At 35.4% G+C, this 16,815-nt stretch overlaps 1 protein-coding gene across 2 annotated transcripts in view; it reads left to right on the top strand.

Annotated features, from left to right (window-relative positions):
- PRKD1 (protein kinase D1) overlaps positions 1-16,815 on the top strand; it is a gene marked incomplete at both ends in the record, with an annotated part of 284,877 nt that overhangs the window by 213,082 nt on the left and 54,980 nt on the right. The window contains one exon of one of the 2 annotated variants that reach the window (XM_084241019.1): positions 2,202-2,225. The exons of the other annotated variant lie outside the window; for it this stretch is intronic. Coding sequence (XP_084097145.1) covers positions 2,202-2,225 — 24 coding nt within the window. The remainder of the gene's footprint in view (positions 1-2,201; positions 2,226-16,815) is intronic. 2 annotated transcript variants of the gene reach the window in all.

Below are 16,815 nucleotides of genomic sequence, written 5' to 3'. Positions count from 1 at the left end.
ATAAATGCAAAACTAAGGATCCTAGTATCCTAGTACAACCAGCTACCAAAAGAACCGGTGGCTCTCTTTTTCTTGGTGACTTATGGACAGTTCTGGTGATTCTAATGTAAAAAGATAGAATAGATATTAATGTAAGAAGACAGAATCGTGTATTTCCCTAACTTTTTTTCTTCAAAATAATGGTGCAAAAGGAATTATGCTCAGTGAAATAAACCAGAAGGAAAAAGAAAAATATCAGATGGTTTCACTTATAGCAGGAATATAGGGAAATAAATAAGACATCAGTGTAAAAAAATAATAACAGTACAAAACACAACTAAGCAAAAACAAACAGTTATAAGTCAGGACATACTGCAGGGGAGGGGAGGAGGAGAAAGAGGGTTTAGAGGGAGAGAGGGAGGAGCACAGGGGACTGAGGTGATGGTGCACAAGTGCATTGGTGAAGGAAACTCTATGGGGATTACACTTGAGGGGGTGGAGGGAAGCAAATGTTTAGAAATGAACAATGATGTAAAAAAAATTAAAAAATGAACAAAAAACACAATAATGGTGCAAAAGAGATTTTTCTGGTCTAATAAGGAATGCTTCTTGGATCCATGCATGTTTTGGACATCACTATATCCATTAAGCAGCTATCAATCTCAAGAAGTCTTGCCCCTAATGAAATCCATATTTCTAAATTGATTCAAATGTGAGATCCCTTTTTCTCATAAAACCTAGAAATGTCTGATGTGAGAAAATATGTGCTTTGAGAAATTGTAACTGAGAGGAACAAGCAAATCAATGCATGTTGCACAGACCAGATTCAAATAGTAGCTGAGCAGTCCCCTGTTGCAGTAGAATTCTGATGAGAGCCCAGAGTAAAGCTATTCAGAATTATCAACTGGAGGAAAATCACAAGCTTTGGATATCAGATGTTTATGGACAAAGATAATATCTTATTTTGAAAATTGAGAAAATGTTGATTTTTAATTCCAACACAAAAGAAGTGCCTCCCCCACAGGAAAATGTTCCATGAAAGTATTTGCAAAGGGGCTTATAAATTCTCCCCAAAAGTCATGTTGATTTGATCAAATGAGCAATTGTTGCTTCTGAGTTTAGGAGGTGCTACATGTAAATGCAGGAATGTAGCAGGTATTACTGGGAAACAATTCATCTTGGTAGAGCCTCAGTCTAAATGCACACCACTTCCCTACATCTCTGACAATATGTGGTAGCTCTAGATGACAAATTAGGGTACTGGGATTCAGAGCACAGATTATAAGATTTTTTCTCAAAGTTCAATGGTTTACTCAACACTAGAAAAATCAGTGATTTTTAACATAGTCATGTCTTTTTGTTCAGAAAAAGAGTGAACGATGATCTATTTTTGATTTTTTTTATAGTGATCAGATAGAAATGTTTGATGAAGAAGCAGGGAATAGTAATAAAGATCATATTCAGTATATAAATTACCTTATAGTATTTTCTACTTAAGTGAAGACATTTCTTACATTTCTCATTAATATTTCTGCTCCTCTTAAAAAAAAAGGTTTCAGATATCCTTTCACTTTTGCATTAAATTTCTACCTGGATTGAAATAAGACAGAAAGCAATAACATGTGACAAAGACTAAAATGAATAAAGAATGTTCTGTTGGCATATTTCTCTCATTAAAGGACTAGTCCACTGTTGGACTTCCCAGGTTTGTAAACCCTGACTGATACTGATTCATCAGCTTGTTCTTGCCTGCCAGCAGATAACAGCTATATAACATTTGATTACTTTGATGACCTTTTTCCTTCTTTTCCCATTGAGAGGATGAATTATTGTGAAGAAAATCTAATCTTTCACTTAAAGGTCAAAAATGCTTCATTCTGACTATAATTTATCTTCAACAAGGTAAAATAATCATTTTTCATCACGGATACCATGACAAGTAGACTTTTTAACTCTGTCAGCTCACAACTGTAGACTATGTTTTTGCAATCTTGACTGAATGTCTTTAGTTCCATGTAAACATGAAAAAGTAGTTTCCAACTCAGCTATCTGTGACCATAAAGACTGATTGGTATAACATTTTGCTTTTATTGAAAACACCTATATCAAGCATTATTGAGTAATATGCATTGCCTTCCTCCAATAACACTATTTTCTTGTCTTTTTCCTCCCTTTATTCTGCTCTTGTGCCTGCCTTTTGCTCTTACAACTTCATGTTTCAGTCTCCTGTGAGTCCAGGCTTTGAGGTAGGTACTAACCATATCTGACATCTCACCATCTTTTATAATATTTTATATTCTGTGATATTTTATAAACTTGATTGGAATCACAGAATTATTTTCATTGAAACAATGAAAATAATCACTTGGGTCAGAATTTAGTTCAGAATCCAACCTGTTGAATTGCAGAATGTCATAGGTTTTTTGTTGTTCCTTTTATTGTTACGTTTTCACATTTCTCAATAAGACAAAGAGCAATGCAGACATTAGATTAATAGTTTTCTGTTAGATAGAATTTCCCTAAGATTATTTTGTTTCATAATGTTATTATCTATTCTGAGAATAGCACAAAATACAGTTGGCCTTCACTTTACTGGCACCATGTTAATTGGAATGCTTACATATTGGAACTATGTCCTGATGGCAGGTGCCACAGAACCATGCAGAGTGAGGTAACCATCCATATAGACACAGGTTTCAACTAGCACAGTAAGGGTATGAAACAAGGATGGTCTGAATAGGAATATAGTTTTTTTCAAGAAAGGAGCTTTCAATCTTTAATATATAATCACAATTAAATTTTAAGGGTGGTATGCAAATGGACATATCAAAGTCTCAATCTAGAAATTATAGTTGGAAAAGACATAAATTTTCCTCTCAAAGTTTTTCAGTTAAGCAAAGCCTCCAAAGTGGTATTTATCTATCTTAAACTTTTAATAACCTGAATTTGGGGGAGAGACATTTAGATTGTGTTAAACTGAGTATACAATAATGCTTTTCTTATAACTTATTTTGGAAACTAAACTTAAAGTTTAGTTTTCCTTATTTCTGTATCCCTAGCAGATTGAGATTTGACATATTGATATTTTTCCTTTTGAGACTAAAAATTTCAAATACCATTATTGTTATCCATTCTAATATGGACTTGTTAAAGAAACTAACAAAATATGCTAATGCATATTGTTCTGGGGTAAGTAAAACTGGCAGGTGAAGACACTTTGATTTATAGAGGTAAAGTGAAGAAATCTGCTTTAACAATAGTCAACTCTTGTGCATGGGAGAAAATGTCCTAGTTTAAATGAGCCCAATTTAGAAAAGTCCAAGATGAAAGCCAAGTGAATGTGATTTTTATATTCTTATAAATTTAAATTATGTAATTACAGTGCTTTCTAGATATAAATTTTAAAGGTAAGTTAGTGTTTTTCCTTCAAATTATTCTTTGGGAATGGGGCCATAGAAGGTCAGGAACCATTTTTCACTTCCCTGGAATAGGGAGCAGATTATGAAAGGAAGACTGATGAATACTCTGCTTCTCTATGAAAGTTGCACAACTCAAAGGCAGCCAGGTTTTCAGGACAACTCCTGATAGAAATAAGATGCACTCCATGAGCTATTTGTTCTTGAACTTGTCTGTATCTAGTTTGTTGAAAAGATAACGGACTTTTCATTTCTCTTTAGAAATGACTTGAAAGAATCAGTGCATAAAATTTGAGCAGTATTTCAGAGAAATACTTTACTGATAGTTATGTGAGCTCAGAATTATTATAAAAACCTGGTCTTGGCTCCACATTCAGCATGTCTTGGTAATAATATACATTCAGATCTATAACTCTAGGATGCACAATATACAGTTTTGACTTATTCTCTGCCCTCATGGAGCTTACATAAATGGACAATATGCAAATGTGTAAGTAGAGTAAGTGTCTTTGTAAAAGTTTCCAGATTTTTTTATATCACAAAGATACATATTAATTTACTCATTCTCTCCAATGATTTGGTTTTTTCCACATTTTTAATTTTAAACAAATAAAAGGTATTAAGTGAATTAATAGGTTTTATTTTTAAAAGCCAAAAATAGGCCCTCCCAGGTGGCACAGCAGTTGTGCGCTGGGTTGCAAAGCTGCCCGCAGCCTCTGTAGCACCAGTTTGATCCCTGGCTCACCAGGTGGAGGGTCCCACATGGTGCGTAGATCTCTCTTGCCGCCCGCTGCTCCCCTCAGCAGTGTACTTCATCAGTCTGCCTGCTCTGCTCTCCCCTCTGGCTCTGGTGAATTCGCTCACCTCCCATGCTTCTAACTACCCAGTGCTTGTAAAAATAAACAAATAAATAAATAAATAAATAAATAAATAAATAAATAAATAAATAAATACATACATATTTAAAAATAAATAAATAAATGCCAAAAATAGTTAAAGTATACACACACGTGCCAAATACTTTTTCAGAGAAGTATAGATTAAATTTATAGTCCACTAACTGCAATGCATATTCTTTTTGAGGATGAACAGCTTTTCATATATTTATTGGTCATTTGTATTTTATGCACAATGTATTGCCTTTTTCTTTTCTTTTGAGTTATTTATTAGTTGTTTAGATTCTTTGTATATTGTGACACAATCTTCCACCTAGTCATCTATGATGGGAGTGTATCTTCCACTTTATGTGTGTTTGTTGTCTTTCCCCATCTAATATGTTAACACCATGAAAATGTTTTATTCATTCTCTTACTACAAATAAATTGTTGAAAAGAAATTGTTGTGACAGATTAAACATAACATTCTTTTGAAATGTTGAGAAGAATGGTCTTTTCTTAAGGTAAAGGAGCCAAAGTTAAGTGTAGAAAATGGTGCAAAATTTAAGATAGTGGTATCCTTTGTGACCACAGGATAAAATTTATGACACAATTTTTTCTTCAAAAATAAGTTAGGCTAGGCCTCCCCAGTGGCGCAGCGGTTGAGCGCTGGGTTGCGAAGCTGCCCGTGGCCTCTGCGGCGTTGGTTCCATCCCTGGCTGCTCCCCGGCCACCGGAGGAGGGTCCCTCATGGCCCGCAGACCTCTCCTGCCGCCCGCTGCTCCCCTCAGCAGTGTACTTCGGTCCTTCTGCCTGCTCTGCTCCCCGCTCTGGCTCTGGTGAATTCTCTCACCCTCCAGCGCTTCTGACTGTACCCAGTGCATGTATAAACAAAACAAACAAACAAACAAACAAATAAATAAATAAATAAAGCATGCCTCTATTAAAAAAAAAAAAAGTAAGTTAGGCCTTATGAAACCTTTTTTAAATGTAAGAATTTTACTGAATTTATTTTAAATGACTTTAAAAAAGCATTTAATATCGCTTTGGAATTAAGGGACTTTACTGAGAATTTATTTTTGGTGAAGTTAAATACTTCTAGCTTAGTCTTTTTGGTAACTCTTAACATATAGACTGCATTGTGGAAATTAGTAGGAAGTAAATTTCTCATTGCAAAAGATTTACCTCTGTTTGGTTGTTTTTTATCTTCACTTTGTATCCTTTAGTTTTATGAAATTTAGACAATATTCAGTTGTACTTTTGTATAATGGTATATATTTTCTAATTTGCCATAACCTGCTATCATTTTAATAAAATTTACTGATTCATATTTATTAAGACAAGCATTGAAATAAAAGGAAGTCTTTGATACATACTTTCCTATAAAACTTCTCTCAGGAGTCACCCGTTCTCTTCCTGTTTTTGTTCATTTAAAAAAACATCAAGGGCATCCCCGGTGGCGCAGCCATTGAGCGCTGGGTTGCGAGGCTGCCGGCAGCCTCTGCAGTGCTGGTTCGATCCCTGGCTACTCCCCAGCCACCGGGCGAGGGTCCCACATGGTGCGCAGACCTCTCCTGCTGCTCACTGCTCCCCTCAGCAGTGTACTTCGGTCCTTCTGCCTGCTCTGCTCCCCGCTCTGGCTCTGGTGAATTCTCTCACCCTCCCGCACTTCTGACTGTACCCAGTGCTTGTATAAATAAATAAATAAATAAATAAATAAATAAATAAATAAATAAATAAATAAAAATCTTTAAAAAAATGATTAAAAAATAAAATAACATCAAGAAAATACTAGTCTTGCATTATCTGTCTGCAATTAGATATGATCATGATAATACTTTATAGTAGTCAAGGTAGATTCTTTCAAATAAGCACATAATGGGGGAAATAGGAGCTGGTAAATTATTTTTAACCCTCAGTGAGTGAAACTGTGATAATATTTCTGGTCCAAATGAATAATTTCTAGGCTATTTTCTTAATTAGCAAAAACCAACCTACAAGTAGAAACTTTGTTAGTTTTGTGTTCTGGATTTACAGGAATTATGGTGAATTCATCTCAATTAAAAAATCATTTTTTATTTAAATATGCACCGTGACATCCATGTAGTACATTTGCCAGATATTGCAAGATTTCTTTTGATGATTATATAAACTATTTCTCCAAATTCAAACTTGGACAGTGCACACTTTCAGTGAGGAAAGACATCCAGGAATTCTTTAGCCAGCACTTCTCTACCTACTATGAGTCAGAAGAATTTTTGCAGCAGTGGGCTTGTCAGAAGGAGCCCTTTAGTAAAACTAAAACTATGAGGCCTAATTTGATGTGCTACTAATTAACTGTTGCTAGATTTTATTCAGTGTGGTTTGACTTAGTGTATAAACATTAGTAATTCATGCTCTGAGCAAAATCTTTCAGATGTGTAATTCTGAATATGAACACACAAAAGAGAGTTTTTCATGACCTCCACTAAGGGAGGTTTCATTTATCTCTTGCCAACATTTACAAACATATAGATCTTAGGAACAAATATATTGTTTTAATAATTTTTTATTGAAGTAACATTGCATTATAACATATAATTTTGAGGTGTGCATCATTATAAATCAACATTTGTTTATACTACATTCAGTACTTCACTTAAAGCGCAATTCTACCCTTCACCATACAGTTGACCCATTTTACCTGATTTACCTATCCCTTCCTTTTCTCTTTGATAATCACTAATTTGATCTTAGTCTAAAAGTTCATTTTCATTTTATTCATTTTATTTGCTTGTTTTGTTTCTTTAAATACCACATATGCCTGAAACCATACAATCTTTGGTCTTTCTCCATCTGCCTTATTTCACAAAGCACAATAACCTCTAGATCCATTCATTGCCTCAAATGACAGGATTTCAACTATTTTTTTTAATAGCTGACTAGTATTCCAGTGCATGCACATCTACCACATCTTCTTTATGCAATCATCTCTTGATAAGCACTTAGGTTGTTTCCAGCTCTTGGCATTTGTAAACACTGCTGCAGTGAACATGGGCATGTGTGTCTCTTTGAATTAGTTGATTTTTAATGAAGGCTCTGAAGGGTCTGTGCTCCCCTCAAGCATAATAACAAGACGTCCTTAACACTATCCACAAGCCATGCCTTAAGATGAAAAACCTTCCTCTCTGTCTTAAGACACAGAATAGGGCACTCCCTTGTTACTACTAACACACATTTGGTTGGTCATTTTTATCCAGCTAATACCATGCCAGACCTGATCAGATTTAAGTCTTCCTCCTTTAATTTCTGACCAGTCATGACTCCTGACCTACTAGATGAGTACTGTGGGAAAAAATTTGCTCACTTTGAGAACTCTTATGTCCCGATAAACATGCCTACTCAAAAAAAATGAAATAAATATCTGTGTATAGAAAATAATAATGGAGGGAAGTAAGGAAAGTGAAGACTGGAATTGGTACTTGACTTCTAGAAACTTGAAAAAATAATTCAACTTCTAAAATGTTTATGTTTTCAGAAACGTACGTTACTGGTACATTAAACATACTTTTTCTGATATTTGGCTCTATTTGTTCACAGAAATTCATTTCTCTCTTCTCAAGAAGGATGAAAGTGTTAGAGTTTTGATAATAACTATAGTGAAATGAAAGCTGAAACAATGTTCATAAGTTATTACCAAATATACCTCTTTTCCCAAATAGCCCAGTTTTTGGTGATGTCTTTTTCTCTGTAGCTGTACACTGAAAATGTCCCTCAGTTTTATTAAAATCTAGTCTTTGGTTCTAGCATATTGTTTCAGGCTAAGATTTATGAAACAATAGTGTATTTTCCTTATGGGCCATTTTTGAAGGGAGAGGCTTGAACTTGTGTGGCCTTGGACTGTGTTTATACAATGCTTTTACAGCTGTCTCCAACGCAATAATCAATGGGACAGCATCTTTCCAGACTGTTTCTCTCAGCTTTCCATTGAGCTCATAAACCTAGGCCAGACCCTGTCAGTTTAAGCAGGGTCAGAATCTATGGAAATGTAATTCCTTGAAATCACTATTCTTGATTTTTCCACATAATCTATTTATCCTTCAGTTCACTTTCTGTGTGTAGATCAAGTCTGACATGTGGAGCTCCAAAGCATAAATTGTTGAGACATGCAAAGTTATTTTCTTTATAAGTGGAAATGCTCCTTTTTTATTTTATAAATTTTGAGTGCATGGCATTACGGTTGCATTGCCTTCAAATAAAAAGAGAAGTAATCTTGCTTTTATTATGTTTCCCATTCCTCCAGGAACTCAGATTTGTACAGTGTTGGTAACTGACGTTTTGAAAGAACAGTACATGTAATTTGCAACAGTTCTTGAATAGTTCTGGTGCTTTCCCTGCAAAGGGTGGAAAATAGTAAGGTTCCTTTATCCTTCATTTCTGTTTATTTAAAAAGAGTGAGGAACTATAAAAGTTAATGTAAATTCCAAGACTACTTAGCACTCAGCAAATCCAGATCACCTTGTATTTTTAATAAGAGATTATATATATTATTACTGTGAAAGCTTTCACAAATTGCTGCAAACATTAAGAAATGGAATCTCCACTGTAAAACACAGCATCCATCACCACTAAGCAGGGGGCGTATGTTTTTCTTTTTTCTTTCCCTGTGGCAACCCTTTTCACTGATATGAAAAGGTGTTGATTAGCTTTTATTTATGTTATACATTAAGGGTATCCAACTGAGGAACCAAACTCATTTATCTGGTGCATTTGGCAGGTAGTTCAAGGCATGTAGAATCAGAGTTGTAACAAAATAGCACTGAACAATTTAAAACTTGCCAAACACCCTACCCTCTACTCAAGGGATCACAGAGCATAGAAACATGGGTCTTCCTAGGTGAACTCCATTTCCCAGGGGTCATGAGTCTTGCTTGTTGCCCAAGAACTACTCTGAGCTGGAAAATCACCGACTCCCTATGAGAGATGTACTATGTTCATCCACATGTTGTTGAAAGGAGCTGATTATTTCCTTATGTCTCAGAAAATATGATAGCCTCAGACTCAGCATTCCCAGTGCTGTTTAAGCAGTGACCCTGGGTGGCATTAAATAATCTGTTCCAAGTGGGGTAATCAGGTACAGATATATAAATTTTGAGGCTGTCTGATTCGGAGAACTGGGCTAGCCTAAACAGAATTTTAGCTGGTAACAACACGTAACAGTCATTGTATGGCAAGACACTCCAGGGTCCACGTTGAATGCCTCTTTTTCAGGAAACTCTTTTTCTGAGTGACTCTTTTGCTTCCACCATGGGTATGGTTATATATATATATATATATATATATATATATATATTTTCTTATATATGGGCATTTATTCTATGTGAGGCAATGTTCTAGAGTTGATGATGCAGTGAAGAAAATAGCCAAGGAATTAATATTATATTGAAGAGAGACAGGAAAAACTAATTAACCAGCAAATAAGACAATTGCAGTTGAAGTACTGACTCTGGAGGAGACAGGGTGATTTTTCAGAGAGTAACAAAATATGAATGGGGAGTGGGAAATTAGTTTGGTGGTCCAGAGGCCACTCGGAAAAAGTGATATGTGAATTGAAACTTGAAGAATAATGTAGAACCATCTATGCAGAAAGAAGGCAAGAGGACCTACTGTTATTAATGATAACAAGTTATGTTGTTTCAATAATTCTGTTGGATAGTAAACTCATCAGGCACAGAGACAGTTACTTATTGGCCTCTAATGTCCTGCAGCAACTGAATTGGTTTCCCTGGTAGGATTTGCCCCAGGAAACACCTTGCAAATTAAATAAATCCATCTGTTGACAGTTGGAGAGAAGTATTTCAGATGCTTTTCTACTTAGTTCTTTGAATGATCATCCAGATATTAGATATTGAAATTTATAAAATAAAGAATTAATCTTTAGTTGAATCTGTTTTCAAACAGTTATTTTCATGTCTTCTAAGTATAACAATACCTGAATAGAGAAGTGGGCAACCAGCTGAAGGATGCTTATATAATAGAAACTGTTTATTAGCTAGACATTCTGTTCTAGAAAATGAGCATGACTCAGATGCTATCCTCTGAGCACAGATAAGCTGGTTAAGTGTCTTCTGTAGTTCAAGGTTAAGGAGTTCACAGTATTTTTCCATTGCATTTTGGCATGTAGAACATATTGATTCTTTGCTACTTGATTATTTTTTCCTTCATGACTTAAATGAGGAGATGAAAATACTTTCTATTTTTATATTAGCATAATACCAGAGAATTTTAGAGCTATCTAGGAGGAAAGAGGGAGGGAGGAATCATTATTCATCTGGAGGAAGACACCTGAGTATATAGTTCTGAGCTTATAAATTGTGTGACCTTGGGCAAATGATGAACCTTCCTGTAATTTCTTTTTCTTACTTAAAAATGAGGATCATAACATCTAGTGGTCATGAGGTTTAAGTGAATTAATACATAGAGTGCTATGAAAAGAGTTTGGCACATATAGGAAGGTTTTGAAAAGTGTTTTATGTCATTATCTAATTCAGAAGTCTCAGACTTCCCGCGAACAATATTTATTTTCCAAATAAGGTATGGGCATAATGTTTCAATTTTTTTTTTCAGAGCTGTCAGTATTTCGTTTTCTAAAACAACTAGATTCTCCACTTCTTTTGTAAGGCTAACGAGTCTGACAACACTAGCCTTGCATATTCACATGTGAAGTGTTAGTAGTATTTGTGGGAGCAATTAGGATTTATGAAGTGACCATTCCTTTTATACTTAGCTTATTCCTCCTATTTACTACCGTCTCCACCATTCTAGATTTTATATCCCTGTCTCTATGAGTATTTCAGCTTGTAGCTTACAGGTATTTCTGTTTGGTACTGTCTTTACCAGGGCAGAAGAGTTCTGCATCAATTTTGATCCATATTGTTTATACCAAGTAGAGAAGAGAAACAGGCAGACAAGTTCAAAGAGCAATGAATTGGAAAACATTCCTTAGCCAATTTTCTCTTTTAAAATTGAAATCCTTTAGAGAAAATATGTTATAGTTCACGTAATATTAAATTTTTCACTTTTTCTCCATTGAAGAACTGGGGTGCAGGCCAGAGGTGTGGAGGGTGAGAGGATTCACCAGAGACAGAGTGCGGAGCAGAACAGGCAGATCTACTGAAACGCACTGCTGAGGGGAGCAGCAGGAGATATAGGAAAGGTCTGCTGCACCATATGTGGGTTGGCTCCCTGGCCTGGGCTCGAACTCAGGCTGCAGCAGTGATGATACTGAAACATAATCCATAGGTCATCAGGGAGGATCCTAACATTAAACTTTTTAGAAGACCTACATTATAGTCTGTTTTGAATATCTCTATTGAAATGTTTCACCCGCTATTCTCATGCATTTATTTCTTCAAAATATCCATTCTGTTCAGTTCAAGCAATGTTTATTGTCCTGTACTAGGCACATCTTCCATTAACAAAGGACAAATATGATTTAAGCACTGTCTTTCACTTAAGAGCTTACTGTCTGATGAGGGAGACACATCTCTACAGAGAAGTCAGTATGTACAGTAAAGTGTTCACTACTCTTTTATTTTCCTTCACCTCAAGGGAAGATTATGTCACCCAAAATGTACTCCCAGCATGGTGTGAAATGGGTTTTACTTAATAAATGTATATTTTTTAAGATTTATTTATACAAGAACTGGGGTACAGGCCAGAGGCGTGGGAGGGTGAGAGGATTCATCAGAGTGGGGAGCAGAACAGGCAGATGGACTGAAAACACTGCTGAGGGGAGCAGCGGGCATGACAGGAGAGGTCTGCCGTGCCATGTGGGTATCTCTCTGGCCGTCCAGGAGTCGAACCCACGCTGCAAGACTGCGGATAGCTTCACAGTGCTGCGCTCAACCCGCTGTGCTACTGGGGAGGCCCAATAAATGTAAATATTTTAATACTGCAGAAGTTTCTGTTTGAACCATGTTTTTTGTAAAGTGACTTTTACCATTAAGGAAATCTTAGGTTTGATTTTCACATATGACAAGAAGAAAGCCACACGTGAAGGTAACTCCCCCCCACCCCCATTTTCTACCTTTATTAATGAGGAAGATTCATTTTGAACTGGCAGTAGAATATACCTTATTGGGAAATTGCTTCAGAGTCCTGTAACATATTTAAAGATGTGTTGGCATTTGAAGTTTCCATAATATAATCTAAGCAATCATTTCCTGGGAAGTTTCCAAACTTGCTGAGTCATTGATTTGACATAGTAGTTAAAAACAAACTCAATCTCTAGTAAAGCAGGATGCACTGTCTGTGTAAGTAGGTATTCCTTACATATAGTTTTAACTTTGGCAGTAATTTCAAATGAAACATTTTTAGCATAAGGATGTTGTAGAATCTCCACAAAACCTCAGACTTTAAAAACAAAGCAATCTCCATAATCCTTATTCTATTTAATATCTAATCCTGGCTTTAAAATTCAGCTTTCCTTATTGTCCTGTTTTCATATTCTTTCCCATCCATGGTGTGATACATCTTAACACTGAGATCATCATCTATAATTTGCCAAACCAAATCATTTTCATACATCCATCCCCAAACCATATTTGAAAAAGATGTTAATTCTCACAAAAGTCCCACTCATGTAATTTGGTCCAAACTCCTCCACTCAGGAAAAGAACAATTCATAGGATAAATGGCTAATGTAAAATGTAAGTTTTTAGAAGCACATCCTCATGCATAGGCTTACTATAATTATAGAGAAGTGAATTTTAAGTGTGTTTGTGAATTTTGAACCATTTTTTTGCTCCGAGCATAATAATGAAGCAGAAACAAAATATACCTGTTCCCTTTCCAGAGCATTTCCTCCCTTTTCCAGTAAAAAACAATCGTTCTGCAGAATTCTCAAATTAACCAACTATACAGTTCCAAACTAGAAAAACAAGTCACAGTGAAAATTAATTTAACACCATTTAGTTAGCCTAGTAAACCTAGATAAAATCTGCAGTAATGTTGATGGTTAAGGGATACTCTTTTTACCATAGTTAGCTTTCAAGAAATATCTGCTTTAAAACTCTGAAGCAATGTACTTATTATAAATATACAAATGAATAAAAAAAGAAATGAAATACGTTAATGAAGAAATAAAGCAATGCTGTTTCTCTTTACTTTGTACGATAAAATATTAAGTGCAAAAAAAAAAAAAAACCAGTCTGTTTATTTAAGTTAGCAGTACCCTTTGCATTACTAAGTCTAGTTTCATGTTATCTTAAAGTCCAAGTTAGTTGGATTTAGATCCCTGAAATTCTTTGCTTGTTATTTTTGTTAATGTATTTGCATTTATAATTGAGGAAACATTAGTTTACACTGATGCATATGATTTGCAGGTTTAGGATCACACCCCTCAAGAGAATATAATTACACCACAGCTACCACCAAGGCACACATAGTGTTCCACCATAGTCTATTGTGTCCTCTCCCCAGACTGCTCTCCCCTCCTCCTGGTCCACTTCTGGTAGCCTCAATTTTATGGTCTGATTTCTAGGGTTTATTATTGGTTTGATTGTATATAACCATGTCTTTTTTCCCTCTATATTCCACATATAAATAGTATCATCAGTATTTGTCATTCTCCTTTTGACTCATTTCACTTAACATTATTCCCTCAATCCATGTTGGCTTTTTTATAGCTGAGTAATATTTCGTTGTGTATATTATGCCACACCTACCTCATTCTGTCTTTGACCACTTAAGTTGTTCCTATAATGGGCTATTGTAAATAGTGCTACAATGAATAAAAGAGGACAAGACCCCTTTGAATAAGTGATTTTTGCATTCTTCAGGTAGATACTTCAGAGTGGAATTGCTGGCATATATGGCAGATATATTTCTTAATATTTTGAGAAATAGCCATATACTTTTCCATAGAGGCTAGACCAGTCTACATTCCCACCAATAGTTTATGAGGGTTTCTTTAACTCTACATCCTTACCAATACTTATTGTTTGCATCTTTATGATATGGACCATTCTCACTGATGTATTTTGATTTGCATTTACCTGATGTTAAGTATTGGTCATGGTGAACATTATTTTTTATGTTCTTGTTGGCCATCTTTCATTGGTTTCCCATTTTTCATTGGATTATTTGCTTCTGTTTCATTGAGTTACATAAGTTCTTTGTAGATCTTGGTTATCAGCCCCTTGTAGGATGTATGGTATATACTTTCTGCCATTCACCTGGGTATCTTTTTGTTTTAGTGTTTTGTAAGGTTTTATTTTGATATTTCCCAATTGTTATGTTCTCTTTTTATTTCTCTTGGCGTTGGAGATGAATCCACAAAGACATCACTGAAACCTATGTTTTGAAGAGTTTTCACCATGTTTCTTCTTTTGTTTTTTTGTGGTTTCAGGTCTTAAATCCAAGAATTTAAACCATTTTGATTTAATTTTTATGTGTGGTATGAAATAGTGGTCTAGTTTCATTCTTTTGCTTGTGACTCTTCCATTTTTCCAACACCATTTACTAAAAAGATTTTCCTTTCTCCACTGTATGCTTTTCACTCCTTTGTCGTAGATTAACTGTCCATATAAGTGCGAATTTATTTCTTGCTCTCAATTCTATTACATTGCTATTTGTGTCTGTTTTGTTATATCACCATACTGTTTGGATATTTATAGGTTTGTAGTATAAAATCTGGGCATGAATATCACCAATATTATTGTTTTTTGTCAGGACTGTGTTGGCTATTCTGGGTCTTCTGTGAACCATATGAATTTCAATAATTGTTTATATTTTGAAGAATGCCATTGAAATTTGCATAGGGATTGCATTGAATCTGTGTGTTGCTTTAGGTGAAGTGGCATTTTAATAATGGTTATTCTTCCATTTCATGAGCAGGTGATATATTTTTGCTTTTTGTGTGTTCTGTTTCTTTTAACAATGTCTTGTGATTGTCATTGTATAGGTCCTTCACTTCCTTTTAAGTTTACTTTTAAGCATTTAATTCTTTTTGGTGCAATTATAAATAGAATTGTTTTCTTTTTTTAAAAGATTTATTTATTTATGCATACAAGAACTGGGGTACAGGCCAGAGGCATGTGGGGTGAGAGGATTCACCAGAGACAGAGTGGAGAAAAGAATAGGCAGATTGACTGAAATGCACTGCTGAGGGGAGCAGTGTGCGAGTCAGGAGAGTTCTGCTGTGCCATATGGGTAGCTCCCTGGCTGGGGATCGAACTCGTGCTTCAGTGGCTGCTGATAGCTTCATAGGTTGCATCTTAACCCCTTGTGCCACCAGGGAGGCCCAGGATTGTTTTCTTAATTTCTTTCTTCTCTAGTTCATTGTTTGCATAGGGGAATGCAACATATTTTTGAAAATTGATTTTGTAAACTTGGCACTTTACTGTACCAATTTATTGTTTCAGTTAGGGTTTTTTTTTTTTTTTAAAGATTTATTGATTGATTGATTTATACATACATGCATACAAGCACTGGATACAGTCAGAGGCGCGGGAGGGTGAGAGAATTCACCAGAGCCAGAGCAGGATGCAGAACAGGCACAAGGACCGAAGTACACTGCTGAGGGGAGCAGCAGGCGGCAGGAGAGGTCTGCGCGCCATGTGGGACCCTCCTCCGGTGGCTGGAGAGCACCCGGGGATCAAACCGATGCTGCAGAGGCCGCGGGCAGCTTCGCAACCCAGCGCTCAACCGCTGCGCCACCGGGGAGGCCCTGGGTTTTTTTTTTTTTTTTTTTTAATTGAAGTCTTTAAGGTTTTCTATGTGTGTTATCTTGTGATCTGCAAATAACAATAGTTTTACTTATTTCCCAATTTGAACTCCTCTTATATAGTTTTCTTCCTATACTATGTTGAATAGTAGTAATGAAGGTTGCTACTTGTTTTTGTACCTATATCCTTGTTTTGTACCAGATTTTAATGGAAAAGTTTTGGCTTTTTTCACCATTGAGAATGTTTGGGTTTATCATTTATGGCCTTTCTCAGCACTTATTGATATGATCAATGAATTTTACCAATCTGTTTGTTTTGATGTGGTGAATCACATTGATTGATTTCAGATGTTGAACCATCTTTGTGTTCCTGGAACAAATCCCATTTGATCAAGATATATGGTCTTTTTAATGCATTGTTAATTTTTGTTTGCTAAGATTGGTTTATAGTTTTTCTTTTTTGTGGTGTCTTTTTCTGGCTTTGGCATCAGGTTAATTTTGGCCTCATAAAATATGTTTGGAAGTATTCGCTCTTTCTCAGTCTTTTATAAGAGTAGAATAGTTATTAGTTCATCTTTAAATATTTGGTATAACTCATTTAGTGATCTGTGCCTGAATCAGGAAGAAATAGAAAACTTGAACAGACCGATTACAAGCAAGAAACTTGAAATAGTGTTCAGAAGTCTCGCCCAAAATAAATGTCTAGATCAGCAAAATTCTTATAAAAATCTATTTCCTTTAAAAGTTACCAGTTTCTAAATTTTTTGTCTATTATGTAATTTGGTGCATAAATTAAAAATACTATAATTTTGTCTTTCTGCTACATATACCTTCAAAT

The sequence above is a fragment of the Talpa europaea genome, assembly GCF_964194135.1.
Source record: "Talpa europaea genome assembly, chromosome: 8".
Lineage (NCBI taxonomy): Eukaryota > Metazoa > Chordata > Mammalia > Eulipotyphla > Talpidae > Talpa > Talpa europaea.
Note: the sequence above shows the minus strand (reverse complement) of the source record. Positions and strands in the feature narration are given on the sequence as shown.